Source organism: Phaseolus vulgaris, chromosome 2 (genome assembly GCF_051622355.1).
Source record: "Phaseolus vulgaris cultivar YP4 chromosome 2, ASM5162235v1, whole genome shotgun sequence".
NCBI classification, from domain to species: domain Eukaryota; kingdom Viridiplantae; phylum Streptophyta; class Magnoliopsida; order Fabales; family Fabaceae; genus Phaseolus; species Phaseolus vulgaris.
Window position 1 is genome coordinate 48,556,598 of NC_143499.1, and position 22,564 is coordinate 48,579,161.

The 22,564-nt window shown below is 28.6% G+C and overlaps 2 protein-coding genes across 5 annotated transcripts; both read left to right on the forward strand.

Annotated features, from left to right (window-relative positions):
- Positions 1–3,376: 3,376 nt before the first annotated feature.
- LOC137812881 (FRIGIDA-like protein 4a) lies at positions 3,377–8,361 on the forward strand. 4 transcript variants are annotated; one of them, XR_016518915.1, is made up of 4 exons: positions 3,399–4,407; positions 6,011–6,186; positions 6,330–7,500; positions 7,617–8,361. XR_016518915.1 is itself a non-coding variant. In XM_068615117.2 (3 exons), the coding sequence occupies exons 1-3, from the start codon at positions 3,576–3,578 to the stop codon at positions 8,196–8,198; spliced, it is 1,590 nt and encodes a 529-aa protein (XP_068471218.2). In that variant the 5' UTR covers positions 3,377–3,575; the 3' UTR covers positions 8,199–8,361. The 4 variants fall into 4 exon arrangements, 1 of the variants encoding a protein (XP_068471218.2); XR_016518914.1 differs by having other exon boundaries at positions 3,434–4,407; positions 7,325–7,500; XR_016518916.1 differs by having other exon boundaries at positions 3,436–4,407; positions 5,964–6,186; positions 7,325–7,500.
- A 7,251-nt stretch (positions 8,362–15,612) lies between these two features.
- LOC137812883 (aldehyde dehydrogenase family 2 member C4) lies at positions 15,613–20,974 on the forward strand. Its single transcript, XM_068615119.2, has 9 exons — positions 15,613–15,844; positions 15,991–16,133; positions 18,637–19,020; positions 19,159–19,248; positions 19,686–19,859; positions 19,944–20,081; positions 20,184–20,321; positions 20,403–20,464; positions 20,561–20,974. The coding sequence occupies exons 1-9, from the start codon at positions 15,742–15,744 to the stop codon at positions 20,832–20,834; spliced, it is 1,506 nt and encodes a 501-aa protein (XP_068471220.2). The 5' UTR covers positions 15,613–15,741; the 3' UTR covers positions 20,835–20,974.
- Positions 20,975–22,564: the final 1,590 nt, after the last annotated feature.

A 22,564-nucleotide genomic window follows, 5' to 3' on the forward strand; every position in this document is an offset into this window, starting at 1 on the left:
TTATTACTATGCAGAGTGTGATCCCCATAATTAGGGTACAAAAATCTAGCTTCTACTTTGGTGGCAAGTGAAGCCAACAAAATAAAAAGGTTCCAATAGAATACCCAATTCACTCATTTCAAATCCAATACCATGTGCTTTTTTTATATTCTAAGATTCTCTCCTCACTCCTCACTTTGCTTATTTACACTCTCTTGGCGTGTGACTTTGAGCTTCCTGGTCCAATCAGAGCACAAACTTTTGTTCCAAGTGACTCCATGGATATCAAAGCTTGGCGCAATTCCGGCAAGAGAACAGTTCATCTGGGAAGGTGTCACCATGAGATTGTAGCAACCAAGTTGAGGTGGAAACTATTGTGGATGAAGATCAAGAGAGAGAAGAAGAGGCTTTTTGAGTCTGCAGCATCATTTCAGGTCCCTTATGATCAACAAACTTACTCTCAGAATTTCGATCAAGGGACTGCGCTTGATGAACCAGATAATAATCTCTCTAGATCTTTCTCTGTTCGCTTTGCTGATCCTTCTATCGTACTTGTGACAAGAAAAGGGTAGTTGAACAATGCACCTATAATCTGTATATTATCTTTTGTTTTTGAGTCTGTTCTTATGGTTAATTTCTTCACTGTAATTCCATTATGATTACGTATAATGAAATTTCTCCATCAAGAAGTAAAGAATATATCTGCCATCGCGTTCTTCGGTTTATTCCCCTATATCAGATAGATGATCTTAAGAACATCAAGTGTAACTAAAAACAGTAATTTTTAATCAATTATAACTTAATTCTTTCATAAATTCTCCTAACACATAGAGAACTTAGATGAAGAAAATAAAAAAGTATATGGAAAACGCTGATCATAGGTTTCTTGTTCTTGTGTGGAACACCTATATCATGAGCCTATAGTCAACACCCTTAGCTAAAAATGTGAAAGTTACATTTCTCAATTCTCGCAAATATTTGCACATGGTTGAGTGATTACAAAACCAGTAGGTGGCTGTTGTTAGGTGCTGAATACAATGGTGTCTTTAAATTTTATGTATGAAAAAAATCATTTGAAAGAATTAGTCTCATTATGATGCTTTTATATTGGAAATCAATTATGTAAAGAATACTTAAGGTTTTGATGTAAATATTGAAATTAATCCTCTAATTAAATACAAAACAAGAGATACCAATTTAGTCTTTGAAGATTATGAACATCAAATTAGTTTTTAGTATTTGAAATGAATTAGAATTTAGTCCATAACTTGCTTAAAGAAAATAATCTGGGCTTAAAAAAACAGTCATTAACTTGCTCATTATTTTACATTTTGGAAGCTTAAACAGATGTATAAAAAAAACATTGTTCTTGAAGTATTTCTCAATTGACGTATATTTATAAAAACAACAAAAATGATTTGGCCTTTAATCGTCAATGTGCCATCTGTGAACCCTCTCAAAGATTGTTAAGATGTTGACCCAAAAAACAAAACAAAATTGCTGATAAAAAAAAATAAAATTGTCAACATTGATTTTGGAATAAGGTCACTTCTCATGTCCTAATTTATTTTTTATTTCAACATCAATGAAACGAATATTTACGTGTGAATTGATAAAGATAATATCCACAAGCAATTGTAAAGAAACGGTTTTAAGTTATAAGAAGCATCTCCTCATCAATCGTGAAAAGGTAATTCTATCTTATTATTTTATCCTTCTTTAACTAAATAATTATTTTTTCTTTTTCTCTTCTACATTCTCCTATTTCTTTTCTTAATATTCAACAAAAACAAAATATTATTGATAATTGTTTTAGTCAAGAAAGATATTTTCTTACTAGAGCGACATTTTAGCCAAAAACACTGATTTTGAGTTCTAAAGAATGTAGTGTGTAATGGATTGGTATTTGCATTTTATCTCGGTCTTACTCATTTCTGTTTTCTAATAATAACATTTAGTTATAATAACTCTAATCTTGCATATCTCTCAATTTTCATTAACTTCACCCTATCTCTCCTATCTCGAAGTAAATGTGAGATCTCTCATAAATGTCGTAATAGAGAATAATTCGTTTAAAAACACTAATAGGCTCGATCCATAACCTTACATATCTTCAACAACAACAACGAAACCAATAAAACTTAAAAACTCATTCAATCTCAACAACCCTTTATCTTACATCCTTACAATAATTTAAGGTTATTATACCTTTATTTTAAGTTTATGATAAACATTATTTATAAAAAAAAAATCCATAACTGTTAGAAGACACTTGCACACAACACCTTATGGTAAATATGTAAAAAAGTAAGAAAGATAAAAAAGATTTCTAATTAATGGGTGTGTTTGGATTGAGGAATGGATGTGTGAGGATTTGAGGGAGTGGATGTGTGGGGATGTGAGAAGAAAATGTGAAGAAAGCGAGGTTGTTTGGATTGAAATATGTTAAAGTGGATGTGTGAGAAAAGTTTATGAGAGTTTGTGATTGATGGAATGGTTCTGAGAAAATTTTGATTTTTTTTAAAGTGTAAAATATAAATTTACAAATTTATCCTTGTTTTAAAATAATGAAATATGAAATATTTTTCTGTGAATTTGAGTTAATTAAAATTTTGTAAATTATTTTTAATACCGATGAATAATTATTTTAAAAAAAACATGAGTTTTTTATCATTCTTTGAACATGAAATTTTTCTCATAAATATAATAAGTTTGTAAATAATGTGACGAGTGTGATTAAAATTTTAATTTTTTTAATTAATAAAAATATTAAGATTATAAATTTATTCTTATATTTTTAAAAATTAATTAATTAATTAATATATTTTTTAAAAATTAAATAATAATAATAATAGAAAATATTAAAATAATATATAATATTTTAAAAATTAATTTATAAAAGTTATATACATAATCAAATATATATTATGCATAATTGATTATATATTTTATTTTAACATAAATATATTTAATATTTTGTTTTGTAATATGATTTTATCTTTATTTTTTTTATTTGTTTTTTTTCGGTTTATTTTTCCTTTTCTTTTAGCATGTCAAAATAAAATCTGGGATAAATTGGGAAAATCACCAATGTGACTTGTCTTTCTACAACCATCTCTGCATACAAGAGAAATATGATTTTCACTATTCATGTTGATATCTTTTCTCACACTCACACATCACTTGATCCAAATAGGAGATATCACTGCACTTTCATCCTCGTGAACAGTAATTTCGTTGAAGCAAACACGTACTTTAATAATGGGTAAAACTATTTTATATTGATAGTCTATAAGTTTTTTCTGAAAAAATAAAAAGTGAAAAAAAAATAGAATATTGTATTTGATTTAGAAATAAAAAAGTAAACTATATAATAAAAATAAGTGTTAAGTCACCCACTTTTTTATCTGGGATATTTTATGGTTTACTCTTTATGAAAAAAAGATGGTAAAGTTTAAATGTCTGAATTGTTTCTTTCATTTCCACACCCCTATCCTTCAAGTGATGAACAGAGGAAGCAACTGAAGTTATTGTTGTGGTGAAGGGTTAATTAGGGTTTTAGATATCGGTTCAAGAACAGAGTGACAGCAGTATCAATGGCGACCCAGTTGTCGACGACGCCAACGGCGAAGGTGGACCAATTCTTCGAGGAACTGGAAGCGAAGAAGAGCATTCTGGCAAAATGCACGAACCTCTTCACCACCCTCTCAACCCACTTCTCCTCCCTCCAACACTCTGTCACCGATAAATCCCAATTCATCGATTCAAAGCTCCAATCCCTCGAATCCCTCTCCAGCGAAACCCTCCAATCGCTCCACCACCGCCAGACTTCCATCCCGGAGCGCGAGTCCGCCGCTGCCGCCCGCATCAGCGACCAGAAGGAGGCCGCTCTCGCCGAGGTTCGCGCCCCTCCTCTTCCTGACCCCGACCTCTCCGCCGCGCTCAAATCCCTCTCGCGGAAGATGGATGCTGCGGCGCTGCTGCGGTTCGTCGTGTCGAAGCGGAAGGAGTCGGCTTCGCTGAGGGCGGAGATCGCAGAGGCGATGGCGGAGGCGGTGGACCCGCCGCGGCTGGTGCTGGAGGCGGTGGATGAGTTTCTGAGGAGCAAGGCGGCGAATTCCGGGGTGACGGATAAGAGGTGGGCGTGCGGGCTTCTGATTCAGGCGCTGATGGTTTCGGAGTCAAGAGAATACTCCAGAAAGATCGTGGAGAGAGCCGTTGCGGTTGTGGAAATGTGGAAGGAGCATTTGGATGGGGAATCAGAGAGTGGTGCAGCAGAAGTGGTTATGTTTCTGCAGATGGTGGTGTGTTTTGGGTTAAGGTCCAGGTTCGATGACGAGTATTTGAGGAAGTTCGTTATGGAGTTTGCTTCTAGGAGGGACATGGCAAAGCTTGCTGCTTCCTTACAGTTCGGGGACAAGATCATAGGTTTGTGTGTGTGTGTTTTTTTTTTGTTTGGCTAAATAAACTACCTTGGAACATACTGTGTTTCTGTTCAATTCTATACACATGCATATTCCCTTTAGTGTTTGGAACTTGGAACTTTACCTCTAATTTTGTATAGGGGCACTGTGTTGTCCAAACATTTTACATTATATGTGCACGAACAATGGGGGGAATGACTAGTATTAAGTAGGGCAGTTGTTTTATAAATTCGAAGAGCCTGAAAGTATTATTCATACTCTTCCAATAGGTCTTGGTCTTGGTCACTTATATGTTATGCGACTGCCTCCCTGTGCCTTTAAATTCCCTAACACCATACCTCATCCACCGAGAAACTTGTGCAGAAATTGGATCACATTAGGGTAGGTGATCCTTAATACCCTGATTGGAATGTGAAACAAACCCAAGTTCCCTGTTTTTTTTCCCTCTTAGAAGGTGAGTTTAAGTTAACTTAATGTAGCTTGTAAGGTGAGATTTGATTGCACCACCCTTGAGGTTGCAATTTGGGCAACCACAAAGTGACCGCGCCCGCAGCTTAAGCAGGCTACGAACGACCACCATTGAAGCAACTTTCAACACCTCCTATTTGTATTACGGTTTTCATACCATCCACCCCCATCATGTACTTGTGAACTGATGTCCATTTATGTAAATATGAGTCAATTAAACAGACAGAATAAATGAAGGAGAAAAATTACTCACATTCTTTAGGGATTTTAGTGTTGTTCTCCAATCTAAACAAGTATCTCTTTTCACTAACTTGTTTTGACATTTAAAGCAAACCTTTATTAGGCATATTACCTTTGTAAAGCTCTAATTTTGTTTGAAAAAAGCACCTATGGAATTGCATTTAAGTTTTGTCCTAAAATGAAATTCACCCTGCACAAAACTACAGGTGCAGCCAAGCATACCCATACCTGAAACTGACACAGGTGGCTAGGTATAGAATACCTAATATTTTCACAAACAAAACAAGTTCACATTTTGAAACGGCCTATTACGTAACCATATCCAAGACAACCTCATTTCAACACAACTATCCACACTGGTCTTCCAAATTTTGTATTAGAATCTATGAAGCATCAATTCTGACGTAGACACTGGATATTACATGGACATTTACAGTTATAAGACACAAGAACACCACTTACCGAAATCTTAATTGAGAATTAAGATGTTTACATAATTAATTACATTGTAAAAACTAAATTGCTAAGTTAAACAGTTTTCATATATCACAATAATAGTTTATAATATAAAGGAGTCTCACAATATAATGCAAATGAGTCTCGCAATATAATGTTGTTAGCCTTGCAATATTTATAATATAAATTGTTTTTTTTTATTTCTTCCTACTTTTTTTATGATAGCTGTGTCTAGGAAGTGTTTAGTCAAGAATAAGTTTCAGTTCATTTTCCTTACTCGTATTCAAGCTGTGTTGAAGAGGTGTCCAAGATGTATCGAAGAGTTGTTTGAGTCTTTTTTTTTACTTACGACGCTGTTGAGGATTATTGGATACCTGTAAAATAGGTTTCTGGCAGGTTTTCAGTCCAAAAGGTGTTGAATACACAAGTATTTTATTCCATAGGGGTGCTGGTGCTTCTTAAAAGTGGAAAGAGATAAACATTGGAGTTAAGAAGGACTACTGGAACTTGATTGGAAGTTGTGACTTCTTCAAGAATCACAATCTTCAGATTGCCACCAGCAGGACAATCTGTCATCAGTAATGCCTAAAATGCTTCTGGCACCCAGGGTCCCTTGAAGGTTACATCCTGCCCCTTTCTGTGCCTGTTTGAATTAAACTTCTTTTGGGAAAATATCATTTTTTTTTTGTTTTTCTGTAAATTCCTCACTGGGCTTTTGAAATGAAAGGAATTATTTCTCCAATATTAAGCTGCAATAAACAGGTCATGTGGCAGTGAGCACCCTTCTGCATTTCATTGTTATCCTGCTTTTGTCAGAGTTGATGGCATGTATTGACTATGATAACAACTTGACCTTTCAAAGTAGGCAGTGGAATTTGGAGCTGGGGTCCTTTCCATCTCTGGCCTCTAGTTGTGGCAAAGATGCAAAGCTGTCGTTGAAATGAAGGAAGTTTAAATTTGATGGTGGTGCAATGGTGCGATGGGCTGAGAAAAAGGAAGTATTGCACTAAGAAAGGCTGACAGGGGTAGTGGAAAGTATTGAGTCATGTTAGAGAGTTTGGAATATAACTGGGTTTCTGCAGATAATCACTTGAATTGGGTTTCTTGTGTATTATCTTATTTTTATATCCTTTAGTATGTTGATGTGGTATTCTCTTTTCTATATTCATCGGTGTTAAGGGGAAGGGAATTCTGATTGATCGCATTGAGTTAGCATGGAGTGCATAATTTAGAACAGGGCTATGGGATTTTGGGTCATCAAAATTTTTAATATTGTGTAACTTGTTCATGTTTAATTTTATTTATTAAAGAAGTTTGCTTGTATCTTTTCCTTTTGAAATTGATATTCACTTGAAGCATTTCTCCGTGCTACTTCTGTGATTTTCTCTTTCAATGTTGCATCTGCTCATTGGTATATATGTTAACAGGCCACAGCCTCCTACTTGTATTGTATTGCCTTTCTGCAACCTTTCATAAAATGTCTTGATTACCGTTCCAAACTTCCACCTCAATTTCCTGTTACATCTATCCTTGTAGACATGTTGCCTAGCTGCTTAACCCCTTTATGTTCCTCTGTGATAAAGCAGAAGCAAAAAGACATAGCCTAAATAAACTGGTTAGAGAAACTCAGACTGTGTTATCAAATACAACTCTTACCTTGATTCTGATTTATTTTATGGTCCCATACAATAGAGAAAACAGAATATTTTTTATGTATAAATACCTGCATATACTAATTAAGCAAATGATTTATGCAGATATTATAGATGAGCTCATTAGCAGTGGCAAAGAGATAGAAGCTGTTTATTTTGCTTCAGAATCAGGTTTAACTGAAAGATTTCCTCCCATCAACCTACTCAAGTCCTATCATCGGAACTACAAAAAAAATGTTACTACCACATCGAGAAAGGGAAACAACAATCATGCTACAACGGTCTGCTTAACTACCCTTCTCTTCTAATTCAGTTCCATTACTGTGATTATGTTACATATGAAAGAATGTATACCTTAGATGGATTGCATTCTTAATTCTGTCTTTTCATTTTTCAGGATGATTCAAGCACTTCAGAGTTGAATTCCATTAAGTCTATAATAAAATGTGTAGAAGATCACAAGCTCGAATCAGAATTTAACCTTGATCATTTGAGGAAGCGAGCTACCCTTCTGGAGAAAGCTAAGGCAGAAAGGAAAAAGAGTTCAACATCAGGAACTAAACCTCAGAACAAACGAGGCAGTCGGGGAAATGGATCCAGTTCTTCTCGTCCAGCCAAATCAGCCAAATTTAGTAATGCACACTCATCATCTTTTGGCCGCAGGAACCTAGCACCTTCTTTACAACCCAGTCCCGGTGCAAGATATTCTGGTCCATTCAACTACCCCAGCCAGACCATATTCGATGGTGCCACTGCTAATCCTTACGCAGCAACCTATGGAACTACCCACACACAAAGTCCAGCTGGAATAACACAGCAGCACTTCTCTATTCCTGTGGACAATTTGGGTCCATCTGGTTACCGGTCTAGTGGTTCTTATTCAGGACAGGCTAGTTATGGCATATACGATTACAGAAATGGTGCTCCCCTAACTTATCCACCTCCGTACACAGTAGATCAACCAACTTACAGGGGCTAAGTTTTCGACTTCCCCCTTTTACAATCCTTTTCTGCCCGTGTCTCATTTCGATGCTACTTTCATCTATTTTGTTTCTGGTTTTGCGCATGTCAAAATTGGAAGTAAAACAGGTTCCTGGGAATCAAATACATAGTATATGGTGCCAAGGCAAAGTTCCTTCTTTCTTCTGAGTTTTTTTTCTTTCTTTTGAAAGTAATTAAGATCTCGAGAGCTAGTAGTCTGGGGTTTGTTTAGCCTTGTTCCATTTCTTTTATTCGTTCTTCCTTCGTCGCTATTTTCTGTAATTCCAAATTAGCTTTTAACAGAAGTGGTAAAATGCTATTATAGTTATAATTTATGTTAACTCGTTCAATTCCGGAAAATGCGTGTACCTTCCAGGATTCTTTGGCCTCTATACCCTTTGGACTTGGCTATAGGGGAGGGGTCTTTGTTTGAGCTCTGGCCACCAACCCAATTTACCCTTTGCATGTTCTGAATATAAACACTTTTGCTACAGAGGAACACTGTCAACAAGGCTTTGCTGCCAGAAATTATTTTCAGTTTAAGAATCTTTACATCTTAAAAGAGATTTGTCTGAATCACTGTCAGTTAAGAATATTTTTACTGCATATTAACAAGTGCTATTATTAAGACGCAGAGTATTCTTTTGGACACAAGGTGAAAGCAAATGGGGGAAATAGAAGCTAAATAAATAAACTAACCAACTATCGTCAAATGCAGTCATGTTCTAAAGAAGCACCGAGGACAGTAAAATATCCTTGTAGCAGCAGGTCCACATCAGAGCTATTATCAATCTCCTAATAAATAATACGTAGGGAGAGTAGGATGGTCCCATCTATCTAAATTAGTTGCATCTGCCGAATTTGACTATATCAGGAAAGTATTATAAAATTCAGAGTTTTATAATTTTCTTATTTGTATTTTAAAAGTAATTTTTTTAACTTTTATAATTTAAGTTTTGTTTAAAATTTAATATTACATCAACCTACATTGATGAAAATGCCTTATAAAATTCAGATGTTAAAAAACATTTTTTTAAAAATTTTAGATAAGTTAAGATAACTGATGTAGGTTCCATCATATTTTACATCGATTTGTAATTAATGTAGCATATACATTATTAGAATGTAATATCCATTGCAAAACGAACTAAAAATGGAAAATGTAAAAGATATGTTACAACAATTATAGTCTTGAATTTATGTAATATGTTTATTTGTATAAAAAAAATTGTAACCTATATGACTATTACAAGAAGGTAGTTTTGTGTCCTTTTCTATGTTACAATTTTTTATTACAATATGTTAGATTTGTGTCTTTTTCAACATTTAATTGTAAATATACTTCACAAACTATACCCAACTTGTACTGTAAAATATACTTTCGCAAAATATACCAAATTGTTAACCGAATATGTTTCAACGTTGATTTACACTAATAAATTAAATTTTTTCCAATTAAAATAATGAACATTTTAATATATAAATATAACTAAACTAACTATAACTATTAACAAAAATCTAAATTCTAAATCTTAATTAATTTTAATTTCTAATACATGAAAAATATTTTACTCATGAATATCGTCTATTGTGTTTGATAAAAATCTGAAATTCGAAATAAATATTATATAAGTTTTTTTTTTTTACAGAAATTAAAATTTTTGTTCAAATATTAATTTTACATTTGAAAAGTTCTTAAAATAAAATAAATAAAAAAACTAACCTGGGTTTTGGAACTCTACCACGCGCTCATAACAGGGTCCCACAGTAGCGACCACTTTGTAAACGACGGAGAGACGGGAACAGTGAGGGCGGTGTAGCATGAAAACGACGACGATACATTTAAAACGGCACCATAGATAGAATGAAAAGGTAAAACAAAAAATGAGGAAAGGGATGATACCAGAATATAATTGTTAAAATTCATATAATAATTTTGAAAAAATTAAATTAAATATCTATTATGTCAGTAACCCTATGAACCGGTTTTATGGAGTTGAATTAGGCTTAAAGTTCACTTCGTAACAGTTCATCTTATCTAATAGATAATATATTATGTCCATTTTCCTTATGTATAAAGTCTCTCAAACATTATCCCATCGATTATATGCCAATTTTAAAATAAACTCATAATATCTTATTGTTGAATCATATTAACTTTTTTTTAATTCAAGTTGAGAGGAAATTATCTTCTTCATTTTCTCATATTATATATCATCAATAATTAGCATAGGGGAACTAAAAATATTTTATATTATATAATTAAATATAAAATTTTATTTATAAATTAATTTTATAAAATTGAGTTTGGTTTAAACTTTATTTATAATTTTAGAATTTGAAAATTCATTGGTTTTATTTAATCACTAAAATACTTATAAATATATAGTTCTATGTATTGGAGATTTAACATCATAATAACATTTTATAAGTAGATACAAACTTATAAGTTAAAGTTAAAGTTTACTTTTTAATATACTTTCTAAAATCTCATCATTCCACCTATTTATCTTCCTTTTTTGATTTGTTTTCTGATATAACACTACAAGAAAATCATCAAATAAAAATTAATTTTTAGATATTAAAATAAGTAGTTGCAATAGTAATTAAATTAGAGACTATTTTAAAAACTACAAAAAATTGGTTTTTAAACTAATTTCTATTATTGTTAAATAGTTTCTAAATTAGTATCTAATTAGCAACCAAAGTTTTTGTTACCAAATTTATAAAATAAATAATTGGTAGGTAAAATCTTGGTTGCTAATTAGATACCAACTTATAAACTATTTAACAATAATATAAACTAATTTAAAAACTAATTTTTTTTTAGTTTCTAAAATGATTTCTAATTTAATTACTATTGTAACTAATTATTTTAATTTTTAAAAATTAGTTTTTATTTTATGATTTTTTTTAGTGTGATAGTCTTCTTGTCGGTGAAGATAACACCTTGCTTTTGTTCTTTCACAAAGTAAAATTCGATTCCAAATTGTATATTAATATGCACATATCACACATTTTAATATTTATTAGACCTACTCTTGAGCTGGTAGAAAGAAAAATGTATTTATTGATATAGCATGTGTTAACAGTTATACTATTTGTTCATTAAGTTTGATGAATTACGCAAACTCGTTTTAACACAGACCATCTTTTCTAACATGCTACTGGTTATGATGTCTTTGTCATGTCACTGTTCTTTCCCTTGCATAGTTCTTGAAAATATATTTGTTTAAGTTTTCTCTTTGGGAAGAAATTGACTTAGTCACTCATATTTAATTCAAAATTAATCTTAGAAAATATCGTAATGTTATCTGAAGAGGACACGATTGTTTGCTTCTGCAATTTCGTGTTTGGAGAAAAGATTATCCAATGAGTGCACTGAAAATATCATATTCATGTCACAAAACTTTGTTTTTTTCTCTTACAATAACTTTGTTTTTTTCTCTTACAATAACTTTGACTCATACTTAGAAAAAAAGTATAGAGGAGGAAGGTTCTTCTTAACACAACCCAACCCAAGCATATCGATATCAATATATATTAACTAAACATTGATATTTTATCAGAAAATATATAAAAAACTATGGTAGCTAATTAGATATTAATTTAGAAATCATTTAATAATAATAAAAATTAATTTAGAAATCAAAAAATTATTTAGTCCTTAAAATGGTGTTTAATTCAGTCACTATAACAATTAATTATTTTGGTTTCTAAAAATTGGTTTTTATTTGATAATTTTTTTTAGTGGAATGAAAGTAAAACAATGAAGTTGAGAAAAAAGAGAGTAAAAGACAGAATAAGAAAACGACTAAAAATATATATTTAACACCACATTAATATAATAATATTTAAAATTAAAAAATAAATTAAATTCGATTAAAATATTATTTTATTAATTGGTAGAGTGAATATTTTTTATTGTTTATGGTGTTAACATACCACCAAAAGCAGAATAAGAATAAAAAAAGAAAAAATTTATAAATATTTTTTGATTGGTATTATCACTGTAATTGAAAAAAAAAATATTAATTAATAAAAACATAATATTATAATTTTACTTTTATGATTAAAGTTAATTTAAAATTAATTTAAAATGAATTATGATTAGTTATTGGTAAATGCAATTTATATATGATTAAAATATTATTTATACTACATAAATTTAATTAAAATAAAATATAATTTATTTGATATGCAAAACTGTTGAAAATAAATTTTGATAAAATTAAATAAAATTTGAATACAACTAATTGTAAAAATTTAATCTAAATAGTAAATTTTATTAAATTTAATAAGTAATGAGAAATTGATATAAAAAATAGTACATACAATATTAGAAAATAAATAAATAGAAAGTAATATGAAAAACAAAAATTAATAGTATCTAAATTTAGTAACTAATTGTTTTTATATTTAAAATTAATTTCTATTCGATAATTTTATATTATAAATAATAAATATTAGAGGTACAATACAATATGATAATATATCATAAGAGTAATCTAATACTAAAAATAAATCTAAAAAGGTATAAATAAATAATTTTATACTATGAATAATAAATATTAGACGTAAAAAATATTTGTAACAAAAAATAAATAAAAATGTTTAATTATTATATTTCATAATTTTATTGTTATAATTATTATTTTAAAAAAATATTTTGATTATTATTATTCTAATAATAATATTATCATTTTAATATGCTTTAATCATGATTTATGAGATATTTATTGTGTGTATGAGTTAATAATATTGTTGGGTTTCACACATTATTTATTGAGAAGGCGAGGATACCACGTGGTGAGATGACAAAGGTGCCAGATAAGCATGTCGCAAATTATTTTTACACTCAGTCAAATTATATATTTAATAGTAATAAATTAAGTTTCATTTATTTATTATAATATATGACACTCATATCAAGGAAATATTCGAATTTAATTTAATTTAGTTTAAATGCTCTGACCAGAGTTACTTAAAGACTTTTTTATCCCTTTAAAAGCAAACCAACCTCTGGTAAGGTATTTTTATATTGAATTGGTTTGAATTTGAGGGAAAATCTAATCAAAGTAATTATTTTTACAGGTATTTACATGTTAGTTTGATTTAGCTTTTAAAATTATTTTACCGATCTAGTTCAATTAAGATCACTGTTTTTTAAGAAAATTGTTGGGTTATGGACTTTGAATCGACATTTGATCATTTAGGTAAGATGTCAATGTAAATGAATAATGTAAAAAAATAGCATAAAACGGAGATTTGAATTAATTAGCATTAACTAGACAATAAAAAGAGAATTATAATGGCAGACACATGATTAAGACTGACTCCATATATACTAGAAAAACCTCAAATATCACAAATTAGATTAAGAACATAGTTATTATTTATTACCTTAAATGTTATGGTTTTTGTCTCCTGTTAACAGAAAAATAGAAACATGATATCACAATACAATTCTTAACTAGTTTTTATTTATTATTAAAACATGTTATGCACATGTACAATTCTTAACTACTTTAGCATTGAAGTAAACAAAAATTGTCAGAATGCTTAAATATTAATATCAATAATCCAATATAATTTTTTTTTATAGGAGATACTTATGAAAAGTATTTAGAATAATTTAATTATAAATTATCACGTGTATAATAAGTTTATAATTTTTTACAGTAATTATACTAAATCACACGGGATTTCCAAATAATTAATAATGTAATATTTTACATAAACTCTTTGTTTTAACAATTGAAAAACGCCACAAGTTTGAATATCTAAAACTATCCATATTTAATTAATTTTTTACAAAATTTAAGCTTTGGAGTTGAAATATCTAAAACTATCCATATTTAATATATAACACAATATTTACATCACAAAATTGTTCGGGGGAATTTAATTAACGAAATTGTTTGGTGTTCTTCGACTAAGATTCATTGGGAAAAACTCATTAGTTAGACAAATTTATAAATTGGACAAAATTAATTCATTAATTAATTTTTTATTGAAAAAAAAACACAATATCAATTTGACAAGCAATTTCAAAAATTACTAAATAAAAACTAATTTTAGAGATTAAAAATAATTAATTATTATATTAATTAAATTAGATACTATTTTAAGACTAAATAAAATTAATTTATAAATTAATTTTAATTATTGATAAATAATTTTAAAATTAATATCTAATTAGCTTCAATTATCAATTATTTAAATTATAAATTTGGTAGAAAAATCTTGATAACTAATTAAATATCAATTTAAAAACTATTTATTAATAATAAAAATTAATTTAAAAATAAATAATTTTTTTAGTCTCTAAAATAGTATCTAATTTAATTAATATAGTAATGAATTAATTTTTATTTATAAAAATATTTCTATTTAATGATTTTTTTTAGTGAAAGAAAGAAAGGAAACATACTTATATACTTTATAAGAATATATTATTATAGTTTTAAGAGAATCAAAATACTTGTTTAACATTTAAGTTAGGATAATGAAACTGAAATAAATAAAAAATTCTCTATGCATATTTATCATAAGATAAAAATAAATTTATTATTTTGATAATTTCTTCACCTAACATATTTGTTAATTTCATTGTACTTTGGTGGTCTTGGATTCTTAATCACATCATTAATATAAAGCATTCATGGATTCGACTGATAACAAACATTTATTAAATACTATTATTGATATTTTCAATGGAATCAAAGCATGTGAAAGCTTATATTTTTTGTTAAGTAGAATAAAAACGAGGTCATCTAAGGTAGATGCGGATTCCACTATACTTGTTTTCATTCTTGAAATAAAAAATTTATTTAATTTTGTACTTATATCCTCTTTAGTTTTATATATTAATTAAATAATCTTTTACAAAAATAAAAATTATAAGATAGAAAGCATAATATTATTAAAATTTTAATATTATGCAATTCAAATCAGTATAACTCAAACAATATTTTTGTCATTCAAATCTCCCAAGTTTAGACCTTATCTTAAAGATAAGGTGAAAATTCTCTATATTAAATATAAATAGTTAAACAGTGGAACAAACAAGCAAGCAAAATAAAAAAAAAATACTTATTTATATTAAAAATGATAAGCGATATGATAACATGAAATAAAATATTAATTTATAAAGTAAAATTTATTGGTTATTAATTCAAATTTTATTATTATTAATTCTACCGTTATATTGCATTAGTCTTAGTATTCTTATTTTATAATTTTCAATAATTTTAATTTTATTATATATTTATTGAGTAAATTAAAATGAATAAGATCAGTTTTACAATTTTGTGTAATTAATGATAAATTTAAGTTGTATATTATAGTAGTAAATATAATATTATATTGTAAGTATGGGATATTAAAGAAAGAAAAATGATTTTTTGTAAAGTATTGTATTATCCTTTGATGATATTTTGTGGCATATATACAAGAGTGGTTTCATTTCATTTCTTTTCATTGAGTTTGTATTGTTTCGTTAGAACTCTGTTTTGGTTAGCAGAAGTGGAGACAGAGTCATGGCTGCTCTTAACAATGGCGATTCTGCCTCCGTCAACAAGCTCCCGTCCGTCAAGTTCACCAAGCTTTTCATCAACGGAGAGTTTCAAGACTCTGTGTCAGGTCATCATCATCTTCTTCTTCTTCTTCTCCTTCTTCTTCTTCTTCATCTTCTTATTCTTCTCTTCATCTTCTTCATCTTCTTCTTCTTCTTCTTCTTCTTCCACCTCTCCATTCCTCTCACTTTCTTTTTTCTGTATTATTCACAGGGAAGACATTTGAGAGCATAGATCCAAGAACAGGTGATGTAATAGCGAGAATCAGTGAAGGAGACAAAGAAGACGTAGACATTGCCGTTAGAGCAGCACGTTACGCGTTTGACTTTGGTCCTTGGCCACGCATGTCTGGCGCTGTACGCATATTTTCCTTTCTCTTATTTTTTATTTACTTTTTAATTATCCTTTTTTTATTTAAAATAAAAAAATTAAATGATTTCGTTAATTTTGAAGATCAAACCTTAAAGATTATTACAAAAGAATAAAGAGAGTATCTACAGCCACAAAAAATAAATGAAAGTGATAAATTTAACTATACAATCATGTCTCTCTTAAACACACCAAGAACAATATTAGAAAGTCCTGATGTAAAAAAAATGTTATAATTTTATTCACTTTAAACATTATCACGAACACTAACACGAATAGTGATATGATACGAATCTAGAATACAAATACAAAAATAGGATAAGATACAAAAATACATATAATTTTTAAAATGTAGGACACGAAACACACGTATCTATATATTATATAATTATGAATTATATAGATTGACAATAAAAATTTATCTGCACAAGTATGTTTCAAATTTTTGTTGGAGCATAAATATGTTTTTCATGATTGGTTCAAAAGGATCTGTTCCTTATTTTATAATCATAATAAAAATTTATACAATAAATTTAAATATTTAGAAAATTAGTGTATTTCTCATTTTTTAAATTATGTTAAAATCGTGCTATAATTATTAAAAATCTAACAAATATTTTTTGAACTAGATATTTCACCTATACGTGTCCTGCGAGTATTGATGTTCAATACATGTTCAATACAAACACGATATTTTAGAAGAAGGATCTGAAACTCATATTTCACTTGTTTTCTTTTTTCCATTAAGAAATTATAGTTATACGCAGTAAATGTTTAGCGATTTTATCCAGTATTCCTTTTAAATTGACTTTAAATCTACTTAAAATGGATTAATTCTTATATTGATGTAAAAAAATCAAATGAATTCAGATTGAATGAATCATCGCGATCGCGAGTGTTGGTACCAACTTGAACGAACGATTTTCTTTTATAATAATATTTTGTATGATTTCTTTTTTACATAATTCCTAAGTTTTTCAATTTTTGTTATTGTAATATTTTTCATGATGAGTGGTACTAAAATAAAAGAAGGGCCAAAATAGGATAACATAGTGTAAAAATTGAAATTAATATTCATTAGTTATTAATTACTCTATTATGTGATAAATGTATAAAAACTGACATTGAAAAATAGTCAAATACATATAGAATTTACTACTGAAACTTATACTCAACTTTTGTTCAATGGTAAATGGTAATTCAATGTATATGTATTTCCGCATCTAAATTTGATTAAAGTTTGGTACGTATAATTTAATGCTTTAAAGAAGAAGAAAAAACACCTATTTATTAAACAATATATAAATGCATTGTATAAAACGGTTTACCCTGTCTTCCAATAATAGCATAAAACATTTAAGTTATAATTTTTTATTTTAAATTAATAACTTTAAAAGCTGTGCTGATAATTTTTTTTAATTAATTAATATTTAAATATAAGTTTTTTTAACTAGTACACTTTAATATTTTTTTACTCCAATAACATGTTATTTAAATAATACGGTAATAGTTCAGATTCTAACGTAATTAAATGAAGTTTGACCGAAATGTCAATTAGAATTTAGTTTCTGAATAACCGATTTTGAGCTAATTGTTTTTTTATTTTAAAAAAGAGAATTTAAAAATTTAAAAATAAAAATATTACATTGAAAAATAAATATTTTTTTATAAAATTATGAAAAAAGTATTTTTAAAAATAAAATTTTATAAAATTAATTATATTCAGGAATAATATATTAAAAATAATAACTTATAAAACTAATTATATTATGAAATAATTATTAAGGAAATATTATAGTTTAAAAAAATAATTATTTTAAGAACTAATTAACTGTAAAATTAAAAATGTAAAAAGTTAATTTGATAGAAAATTAAATATTTAGAGAAGTGATTATTACTTTTGTATTGAGTTAAAAAAGTGTAATATATATTAATAATTATTTATTGATAAATAAATACTAAAAAAATCTTACGTTAAAAAAGTATTCCAAGTCAATCTTTAATTTTCTTATTTATGTAATTTTAAATTTTATTTCAATTAAACACATAATTATTAAAATAATTACGTGTTATTTTAATATGATTCGGGTAATGCTAATTAGTATCATCAGAACATTTTAAAGGAAAATTGTAAGGTATGATTAGATTATAATATAAAAAACTACAACATGAAATATAAATCAATTTTTAGAGATCAAAATAAATGATAGTTAAAACTTTGATTAGTAATTAGATATAAATTAAAAACTATTTAATAATAATAGAAACTAATTTAGAAATCAATTTTTTTTTAGTTTTTAAAATGATTTTTAATTTAATTATTATTGTAATTAATTATTTTAATTTCTAAAATTGGTTTTTATTTTATGATTTTTTTTTAATAATGAAAGTGTTATATAGTGTGTTGTTTTAAAACTTAGTTAAACCTTTGACATATTTGTTAAGGAGGCAGATGAAAACTGAGATGACATGAATTGAATTAATACTCAGGATAGAGGTAAAATATTGATGAAATGGGCGGAACTAATTGATGAACACGCAGAAGAACTTGCAACACTAGATGCCATTGATGCGGGGAAGTTGTACCATATATGTAAGAATTTGGAAGTTCCATCAACGGCAAACACTCTACGTTACTATGCAGGTGCCGCCGATAAAGTTCATGGAGAGGTCTTGAAAATGTCTCGACAGTTCCATGCGTACACATTACTGGAACCAGTTGGGGTTGTGGCACACATAACTCCTTGGAATTTTCCCAATACCATGTTTTATATTAAGGTTGCTCCTTCTTTAGCTGCTGGTTGCACCATGGTCGTCAAGCCTGCTGAGCAAACACCCCTCTCAGCTTTGTATAATGCTCATCTTGCTAAATTGGTATGTGCCATTTTCAACAAATATCAACCATGCATGTTTCTTCACAGTTTACTTTTGTTAGTTTAAATCTAGGCCACATACATATTTTACAATTTTACCATAAGCTTATTGGGTTTTCCTTCTTTTTCTCATTTGAAGGCTGGAATTCCAGATGGAGTGGTCAATGTAGTGACAGGATTTGGCCCAACTGCTGGTGCTGCATTAAGCTCACACATGGATGTTGATAAGGTAATTTACATGTCAAACATTTACAATTATAACGATCTTAATTATATAAGATATTGCTTGAATTATCTTGGTGGCTAAGAGGTACAAAATAGTAGCTGATATACTGTGTTGTAACTCTGTCAAATATGTAGCCATGTAAAAATAATATATGATGATATGTTGGTTAAAGTAACAGTAATGTAGAAATTCATACTCAGTGTAGATTAACAGAAACCAAGTATGAATGATTAGTCTCTGAATTGACTACGAAATAAGTCAATAAATTTAAAAGATGAGATATTTATTCTCTTAAAATAGTCTTAGTCTTGATTATGCTGATCTTTCTTGGTGGGTTCTAAAAATCCCTAATAATTTTTCATATTTTTATTTTCAAACTTTTATACCAATGATGTTGAGAATGTCAAAATAATTAGATAAATTTGATGTTTTATATTCAGGTCAGCTTTACTGGTTCAACCCAAACGGGTCGTGAGATAATGCAGGCTGCAGCTAAGAGTAACTTGAAACAAGTTTCACTTGAATTAGGAGGCAAGTCACCGCTCATAATTTTTGACGATGCTGATATAGACAAAGCTGTTGAGCTTGCTTTAATTGGCATCCTATATAACAAGGTGAAAGTGCTTTTTGGAAATTCTTTCTTAATGGCATTTCATTATGTCTTTGCCAACACTTCAATTCTTTCAATGTGACAACAGGGAGAAGTTTGTGTAGCAAGTTCTCGTGTATTTGTTCAAGAAGCGATCTATGATGAATTTGAGAAAAAATTGGTGAAGGCGGCAAAAGCTTGGGTGGTTGGTGATCCTTTTGATCCTAAAGTCCAACAAGGACCACAGGTAAGAAAAATAGGCAAGACACACAATGGTGTCTGCCTAGTTCTAAATTACAAAAACATAAATGAGAAAACACTATGATGTTCAATTTTCTGTATGTTGTAGGTTGACAAGGAACAATTTGAGAAGATTCTTTCGTATATTGAGCATGGAAAGAGAGAAGGAGCAACCCTTTTGACCGGTGGTAAAACAGTGGGCAACAAGGGCTACTTCATTGAGCCAACAATTTTCTCTGATATAAAGGTGAATTCCAGATGCATGCACAGAGTTATGAAATGGGTATCTTTGGCATAATTAGATAATTAACCATCATGTTTCCTTTAGGAGGATATGCTTATAGCACAAGATGAAATATTTGGCCCTGTGCTGGCGTTGAAGAAGTTCAAGTAAGTTTGGTTTGATGTTATTTTGTGATGTTTCTTATTAATTACTGTTGTATTCTGATATTGATTATGTTCATTGTTATGATATGTGAACAACAGGACGATTGATGAAGCAATTAAGAGTGCTAACAATACTAAGTATGGCTTAGCAGCAGGCATAGTGACCAAGAATTTGGATACAGCAAATACTCTGTCAAGGTCGATTCGTGCAGGTACCGTTTGGATCAATTGCTACTTAGCCTTTGGCGATGATGTTCCCTTTGGAGGGTACAAGATGAGTGGATTTGGAAAAGACCATGGATTGGAAGCCCTTCACAAATACTTGCAAGTTAAATCTGTTGTAACTCCTCTTTACAATTCTCCTTGGCTTTGAATACATCTATTACATGGATTTTACAAAAAGGGTCCATTCTGTGCTTTTTTTGGACACTACCTTCCATTTTGCTTCTGGCACAAGTCTTGGAAACTCAGTTGTTGAACAATGTTATTATCAAAAGTTGGCCTTTTCCTTCTTTTTTGTTGTTTTCTCTGTGTATTTGTGGGAAGTGAATGGTAGAAAATAACAAAAAATAGCTGTCTTTCTATCGATTGATTCATATTAAAAATGAAGGAAAATAAAATCTTTTATCTCTATTTTCTACTCAAGTTAGTAAATAATTTGGGTTCATGTACTTCTTAATCCAAAAAGAAATAAAATTGTCCTTTACTTGATTAAGATTAGCACATGGAAGGAGAACGCACCATCTAAAGTACAAAAAACTCTCATAAACTCAGCAGCAGAAATGGGTTGCTTAATAGTTCTAAATAGCCTTTGCGTATATATTACAATGGGATTTTCTTATAATAAAATAGAAGTGATATATTAACAATTTCTATCAGTTTACAATTTCAGTTTTTGTCTAAAATTTCAATTTTTTTTATCTAAAATGACAAAAAATATCATTATTTTTATATTATGAATCACAAGTTGTATAGTAGAATCACTATAATAAAATGATCACATGAATATCTAACGTACACATCATCAAATTTTGATAACGAAAAAGTTTGATGAAAAAAAGCCATTAGTTACGAAAAAAATTATGAAAAACCAAGCACAAAATTAATGTAATGATCTATTAGGGACTACAAGTCTAAAATTTAATTGTACTTTTACGTTAAAATTTAAAGTGTTTGCATTTTTTATATTTTAATTCACATGTTCATTATCCATCATAAATTGTTAACAAAATGTGCATTTGATGTTTATAATAACTTATCTATGTAATACTGAAACCATTTACTGTTATTGTGTCATGCATAAAAGAAAAATAAAGTCGATTTTATTTATTTATTCAAGAAATATACGTTTGATAAAGACAAAAACAGATTAAACTGAATTTTCTTGTAATGAAATAAAGTCACCGTAATTAATTGTTCTTCATGTTTAGTTATTGATCATGAGTTGTTTTTGTTATAATTCCTATTTTATATTGTTCCTAACAAAAGCATAAAGAAAACTACATAAGATAATTTCCACTCACACACTTATGAGCAATAGCTTCTCATTTATTGGATCAAAAGTTGTTTCTAAAAAAAGATAAAGGAAAAAAGAACTTTTATAGTTTTTGTTCCTTACACATAATCCAAATAAATAGTGGAAACGAAAGAAATATTTTACAACTCCCACTTTAATGCGATAGTGTGAGGAAAATAGTTTTCAATCTCAATGATTGAAGTTCTAAAAACACGTTTTTCATTTTATTTTTCTAAGTTTAATTGTCCGTTCTTGAGCTACAAATATAAAAAAAATAAATTATTGGAGTAAAAGTGACAAAAAAATCTCAAAAGTGCTGTCAGAATCTATAAAAAAAAATTAAAAACTCGTCTAATTATTCTTACAATAAAGATAGCTAAAAAGACATCATGTTTCTCCATAAATGATTTTTTTTTCTAGAATATTTTTTTATTAATATATTTAAAAAATAATTTATGAAATAAATTTTATGTAAATAAATATTTTTTTAAATATAGATTAAAGTTAAAATAATTTTTATTTTAAATAAAAATATTATAAAAAGGTTATATGTTAAAAAATAATAACAATATATTAAAATAAATTAT

Coding starts and splice junctions, on each gene's coding strand:
- LOC137812883 (XM_068615119.2), top strand. CDS start 15,742: ATGGCTGCTCTTAACAATGGCGATTCTGCCTCCGTCAACAAGCTCCCG. Junction 20,082..20,183: donor AAGTCCAACAAGGACCACAG/GTAAGAAAAATA, acceptor TGTATGTTGTAG/GTTGACAAGGAACAATTTGA. Junction 20,465..20,560: donor CTGGCGTTGAAGAAGTTCAA/GTAAGTTTGGTT, acceptor TGTGAACAACAG/GACGATTGATGAAGCAATTA.
- LOC137812881 (XM_068615117.2), top strand. CDS start 3,576: ATGGCGACCCAGTTGTCGACGACGCCAACGGCGAAGGTGGACCAATTC. Junction 4,408..7,324: donor GTTCGGGGACAAGATCATAG/GTTTGTGTGTGT, acceptor TGATTTATGCAG/ATATTATAGATGAGCTCATT. Junction 7,501..7,616: donor ACAACAATCATGCTACAACG/GTCTGCTTAACT, acceptor TTCATTTTTCAG/GATGATTCAAGCACTTCAGA.